Here is a 7,223-nt window from a genome sequence, read left to right on the forward strand (position 1 = left end):
AAAAAAAATTTTCGATTAATATAAAATACATAAGAAAAACCTAATAAATAAATTATTGTTATTAAAAAATCTTTTTTATTTATTTTTTTATTTATTTATTTTAAATCACTATATAAGTGATGAAATTCTCCAAATTCACTTCGTTTATCATTTATTGGATGTTTTCCAAATGATTTTTTATTGATAAAATACTTTAAAACAGTAGCCGAAGCTAAATACTCATCATCTGACGAATCCATATCTTTTCACTTCAATTTCACAAACACGAATGAACAACAAACCCAAATGCATACAAACATACATAAAACACAAATAATAGATAAAATATCAGCGCTGATTCTCGCATCCACTATGCACACTCAAACTTGTTTCTCGCATGAACAAGTTCTCGCAATAAGCGTCAGTCGGCTCGGCTCGGCAACAAGCGGCCACTCTGTTCGCACCCTTAGGGAGGCTGTAGGTGGTTTAGCATTCGCAATTATACATACATATTACATACATACATATGTATGTACATTTGAGTATGTAAATATGTACGCATTTAAGCGTGAATGCATGACTGATTGTCTTTAATTTTATTTAAAGTGAAAGTATGCACGAAGGCTTGTGTGCCTAGCCACCCCAACAATGGTTGCCATGCCTGCATTTGAGCTTTGGTTTGTTATGTTCACATCCGTACATATGTATGTACATACATATGTACATATGTTTGTATAACTAGATGCCTTACAAGCCCGAGCATATGTAAATGATTTGCACATTATTGTGTAAATATGTAAATGTATGAATGTCAATGTTTTAAACCCGATTAACGGTAACATAGTATGTAACTATTTGGAACAACCACAAACGTAAATTCGTATTGGTGGCTTCTCCAAGCGTTAGTGGCGGTACCGTTCTAAACCAGCCCCAAACATACGCTTAGCAAAACACACAAAACCGTACATACTACCTACTTCATATGTATGTATGTAAACACTTCAACAGCCCCAAATAAACGACGACTATTGTGTAGATAAGTATGTNGCAAAACACACAAAACCGTACATACTACCTACTTCATATGTATGTATGTATGTAAACACTTCAACAGCCCCAAATAAACGACGACTATTGTGTAGATAAGTATGCACACAAGTGCTAATGTTATCGTTAAAACGGTTTCGTGAGTTTTTAAGTATGTATACATACATGTGTAGTAGAATTTGTATTTTTGTTGTCTTCTTATTTTGTAGAACACTTTTTAGTAGTATAATGCCATGCGCCGCTACGCGGACACCAAAAAGCCAACGAACCAATCGACTTAAAAACCCGGCAAACGAAGTCTCCTCGCTGCTAAGAATTTTCAATTCATTCAGTTTGAGTATTGCCGCCAATCGGTCTACAGCTGTCCGGAACAAATATAAACAAAAAACTTGTTCAAAAATCGTGTAGGCAATTCGAAATAGAATAGAAATAATCTATAAATCAACATTGGTGACAGGCATATGATTTGCTAAAATCTTCGAGTTTACTCACAGTAATTACTATAAGCATTCACACAGTTGCTAATATCCATTCAGGGTTTCACGTTTTTACGATACTCGAATGCTAATATTTCCGTCGGTTAGAGTAGGCGTATTCGGTTATGTATTTGCGGTTTTAATATTTTTAGTTATATTTACTATCGGAATCGCCGTATTTTTATATCTCTAAATACATACATAGGTCTGGTGTTACTGCCTAATCATTTTGATAAGCGCGCAATTAAGGCGAAGTGTATGTAAATAAAATAAGTAGTTGATAAGCGAAGAGTATAAAAATGACTGCTAAAAATATTCCAAGACGCCAAGCCATCCCTGTGCTTTACACCAGAGGTACTAATTACGATGTCGGTTTTGATATGGTGAGATTATGAAAAGTTTACTATTTAATAAGATAGCAGGATGTGTAAATAAATAAATTATATTGTCCATAAAAATGTTTTTGTTTACTTCTGCTAAAATAGACGATATACACAAACTGATTGGATACATTTTCACACTTTTCGAGTGTTTAAAGTTTCTTTTTGTCTGAAGTTATAGTTTTTGTTTATACTACCAACCGTTTTCAAGTTCAAGTTTTTTTGCAATCGAAATATATATTTTGAAAAAAAAGGTCATACTCCTTACCGTACCGATTGTTATAGCAAAAATTTCTTAGGTAACACTTGTGGAAAGGATTTACTAGCTTTTTCTGTAATTCCACCAAACATTTTAACCAGAGGAGTTTAAATATCGTAAAATTTCGTTCTCAGTTTTTCTCTTTGACGTCAGTATTTTTAACCGACTTCCAAAACAGGAGGAGGTTATCAGTTCGTCGGAATATTATTTTTTTTATGTGTGTTACCGCATAACTTTGGACCACGTCAACCGTCCCATACTAATCTGGTTAAGATCCGATCAGTGGATCATGAGATATATATATAAATATATATTTTTTTATATGAGAGTTGAAGTCGGTTTTTTTTGCTAAAAATTACTTGGGTTTTTAATAAAAAGTACTTTAAAATTTCAGGGATAGGATTAATTCAATATATTATCTTAAAATTCTGTGTTATGTGAGTACAACAATATCTATTTCAAATAAAATAGAAAATTCTCTAGAATTAAAAAAAAACATTTTTTGGCACACAAGGCATTAAAAACGTCTTTTTAATCAATTTTTTGTGCTAAAAAAATAAAGTTAGAAGGACGAAATTCGATTATGTGGTAGTGTGTGTGTATTAGTCCTTAACATATGTGTATATATATAGTCGATAGTTTTTGCAAAACCGCCCATCAACCAATTTCAAAACCGCCTCTGTATCTTGCGGTACTCAGATTTTACAGGAGAGCGAAAAACAATTTTTCTTTGAAGACATTGCTTTGATAGGCAGCATGGGCGTAGCCAGGTAGGGTAACTTTCAAATTTTCCTTATATATATATAAAATAGTACCCTGAAATGCCAGTTTAATCGGCCCACACTAATGTACATATGTACATACCAAATGTATTTAACAAAGTGTGATTGAGTTTGACCATCCTATAAAGTCAAATTGAAAAAATTTTATATTTTTTGTGTGTTTATATTTTTTGACATAATAGTTCCTTAAAAGAGAGCCGACCTGAGTTGTCAACAGTGTTGCCGTTTTAATCCTTTGGTGGCTAGATTTAGCTACCACATACTTTTTTGGCCACATAAATTTAAAATTGCCCCTAGCCCTTTTTTTAGCCCTTTGGAGAATTTATTTCTAACTGGCTTGAAAAAGGTTTATATGCTTAATTTGATCTCTTTTTTTCATTTATGTTAGAGATGCATTTTTAAACTAAGAAAGACTAATATATATACATATATGTATTGTATGTTCCTTACGTTTTTATAGATACATACTGTAAAAGTGTTAGGGCTGTTAACTTATCTATTAACGATTTAACTATAGTTTAAAATAGATAAGTTTACGGCCCTTAATATGCTTAATTTGTTAAATGGCCCATCAAGTCGATTGACCGTAGTACTTAATATGTTCTTGTGGTGTGATTGTACCAGCTGCTGGTGCGTACTTCAAAAACTATTTGAAACATTTATGATTGTACCAGCATGCTGGCTGACGTGAGTGGTGAAATTAGCACAATTTTCTAAGCAAAAAGTATTTTGGGGAATTTCTTGCACTATATGAGTCAAAGCCGTGTTTGTGGAAGATTAAGTTCGCATTATTGCAGTTGTGAATAAAAACAAAAACAATGTTTAACAAAATGGTAGAAAAATTATGAAATTTGGCTTCTAATCATTTCGCTCTTTCCTCGACTCAATCTAAAGAAATAAATATTGTACCAGCATGCTGGTAAGATTATATGCTTCGAGCCTGATGGTATCAATCAACAATTGATGGAGCTGAGCAAGCTGGTGTCGTATATTTCCCCTTTTATACAAAAAGGTTTTTGGTTGGATAAAATATTTGCTTTTTCTCCAGAGTTCATTTTTTTTCTATACCATTACTTATTGAACATGTTTACGTATTTTAGCTACCATTTTTAGCCACAATGACTTTTTTAGCTTTTTTTAGCCCTTTTTTTAAAGGAACTTGGCTACCACTAAATTTGATTCGCGGCAACACTGCTTATGACTCATAAGGGTATACATATTTTGCAACATAGGATTATTAGGCGCATAATTTCCCGTAGAGGGGTTGTCATATGGACGCTGAGATTATCTGACTTGACACCATGGCACTTTTTTATGAGGCCGTATTTATGCGTATAAACCTAAAATTTTGGAGCAATTGAAAACCAACATTTGTCCAGTTATGACCAATGTACATACATTCATATGTCAACACATAGAATTCTACCTCTACAGTTGCCGGGTTACGCCGGAGTATTGATCGCAATTGCAAAGCTGAGGAACTGACAAGGAAAGGAAGGACGATCTTATGGAAAAGGGCATGGTAATTTTAGCAATAGCCACTTTCAAGCAGTTTGGTTGAGACCGAACAATTCTAGTAACCAAGGAACGCCAAAGAATTTTTAGCCTTGTGATACTTTCAGGATTACCTTGTATTTCTATAAAAGGAAAAATTGAAAAATAAGTTACCAAAATACCAAATCTGATAAATAAATGAAAAATTACCAATTTTGATAAAAAAATAACCAAAGCGGCAACGCTGGTCTTCATATATACGGGATGAATTTGTCCGGTGTTGGGTATAACAGCTCAACCTAATATTACCGGCGTACATTTGATAAACCGAACTCACTTTTCGTGCGTAATTAATCAGAGTTGCATTTGTGTCAAGTTTACAGAAGTTTGTTAAACAAAATTTGAATCCATAATCGCGCCAAAATGTCAGTTGAGCATAAATGACAAATCTAAATATCACGCAGGACACGGCGTGCGTGAATATTAGATTGGCCTGTAACTGAGTAGAAATAAAGCATAATGCTGATTACACACGGAGCAACCGTTGAAGTAACGCGTTGAGGCAACCTGATGTTCTTGTTTAATACACACGAGGCAACCATTACGGCAACCCCGGTAGTATGTGCTCAGTTATGAAATGAATATGCGGAAGAAAATTTGTTTTCTACACCTTTTCAGCTCGCTTGTTTCCAATGATCTCAGTTATGTAAGACTTAGACTGGATTTGACTTGAAAATTGTATATCTGGCAAATGTGCAACTCGTTTATGTAGCTACCAGGGTAGCCAACTCATTTTTGAGAATTCCCCGATTTGGACTATAAAATACTCCGATTTTGCCCAAAATTTCGTAAAATTCCCAACCCATAGATATCTCCTAATTTACAACAAAAAAAAAAACGAAAAATTTAATGTATTTTGATATATTGCTGGACTTTAATAATAAACCAAATCAAACTTTTACAAAGTCAGTTATCAAATAAAGAATAAAAAATGTTTATATAATATAACATACAGTTCCCGAAAAATTTTAGTCGCATCAATTATAATTTTTTTTGTGGTTTTTGAGTTATTTTTTTATAAAATTAAGGTTCGTTAGCAAATACCGTATAAATTCAAGTTTCAAACTGTGTGCAATATTTAAAAAACAAAAAAAAATATAAATATTCGAAATCGGTTGACGTGATCCAAAGTTGTGCGGTAACATCCATAAAAAAAAAATATTCCGACGAACTGATAACCTCCTCCTTTTTTGGAAGTCGGTTAAAAGTTCTAAAAATTTCGAGCTTTTTAATTCCATTTTCTAGAAAGATTTTGAGTACGAAATTTTGTAGCCCACTCAACTTGTTTATAATAAAGCGCAAGTTTAATGCGTCTACAAATTTTCGTTTTGGAATTTTTTTGCCGAAGTGTTTGCGGGTTTTTTCCATATAAAAATAAATTATGTTTATTCGTTATATGAAAGCAAATGCGACAAATACAATTCTAACAACTCAACGGTAAGTTTTGGCCATTTGAAACTTTATTATACTAGAATTGAACGAGCTGAAATTCCCCACAAAAATGGTTCATTCCCCTATTCTCCACGCAAACCGAAATTCTCCGCAATTCGGGGAATTCTCTATGAGTTGGCTTCCCTGGTAGCTTCCCAAAAGAACCACTTCACTTAGAAACTTGCAGAACTATAGATTTTTATACACGAGCGCACTTGTGCACAAGGGTATAATAACTTTATTCACATAACGGTTGTTTGTAACAGCCAAAACGAATCGAGATAGATATAGACAAATGTGTACACAAATGATCCGTCCGCCCGCCCATCCGTGTACACCATAACTCGAGCAAAAATTGAGATATATCAACGAAATTTTGCACGCACATTGCCCTTTATCCAAGGTAGGTTGCAATTGAAAATGGGCGAAATCGGCATAACCAGTGTAAAAATAGGAAAGCAACAATTTCAGTTTTCACTTTCACACAGATAACATGGCCATTTGTCCTATGTAATGTGCACCGAGAAATTAAAAAACTCTCAACTGGTTGTTGTATTGTTTAAATTTTTATATTTTGTAAAACAAGATATTTACTATCTCAACTTAATATTTACATATTAGTGCTGTCAAACTATCGATAGTCGTGAGCATCGATAATAGTAGTTTAAACCATCGATATATCGTCGATAGTATCGCAATCCACACTGATGTATCTAAGCCTGTACTGGCCGTACTATTTTTAACATATAATTCATAGAATCAAGAACAAGAAATTTAGTACACTTTATATTCATATTAAGAACTCAAAACGCGCTTTAAATAAGTAAACAGAGTCAATATTTCTTTCTTTAAAGATCATTCCGACGGCCCAATAAGTTTTGCTATAAATAGAATCATATCACCGTTTTTTAGCTTGAGGGCACATCTTCTCTCGGAAATAATGAAGGCAGCCTAGTTAAATATTCGTTCCGATTCAGTGTATGTGAATGGTATTGGAAAACACCGAATTGCGGTATTGTTGAATATAATTATTACTCACATTCAAAATCTTACCTGCAGAAGCATCAAATCGCTTATCAAGAACTAATAAAATTTACTTTCTGGAAGTTTCTACTTCCAAGAATTTTNTAAAAAAAACGCGAATAGCCTTAAATTTATGAATCAATCACTTTACCTCAAATCCATAGTTTAAAAGTGTGGCAAAAATTTTAATTTCTGTTTCTAAAATATTTTTTTTTGTTTTGTGTAAAACAATTAATTTTCTACAAAAAAAAAACGCAACCGACTCCGATTCTCATACACAAAATTAGGAGGA

The 7,223-nt window shown here is 33.2% G+C and overlaps 1 protein-coding gene across 2 annotated transcripts in view; it reads left to right on the top strand.

Moving 5' to 3' along the window:
• The first annotated feature begins 1,351 nt into the window (after positions 1 to 1,351).
• Positions 1,352 to 7,223, top strand: part of t (C45 family peptidase tan) — an 85,420-nt gene continuing 79,548 nt past the window's right edge. Inside the window, exons 1-2 of one of the 2 annotated variants that reach the window (XM_017613379.1) lie at positions 1,352 to 1,519; positions 1,708 to 1,885. In XM_017613379.1, coding sequence (XP_017468868.1) covers positions 1,802 to 1,885 — 84 coding nt within the window. In that variant the 5' untranslated portion in view covers positions 1,352 to 1,519; positions 1,708 to 1,801. Of the gene's footprint in view, positions 1,886 to 7,223 lie in introns of both variants that reach the window. The other variant, XM_017613378.1, reaches the window with a different exon arrangement.

The sequence above is a fragment of the Rhagoletis zephyria genome, unplaced genomic scaffold (genome assembly GCF_001687245.7).
Source record: "Rhagoletis zephyria isolate East Lansing unplaced genomic scaffold, Rhagoletis_zephyria_1.1 Rzeph_scaffold_00653, whole genome shotgun sequence".
NCBI lineage: Eukaryota > Metazoa > Arthropoda > Insecta > Diptera > Tephritidae > Rhagoletis > Rhagoletis zephyria.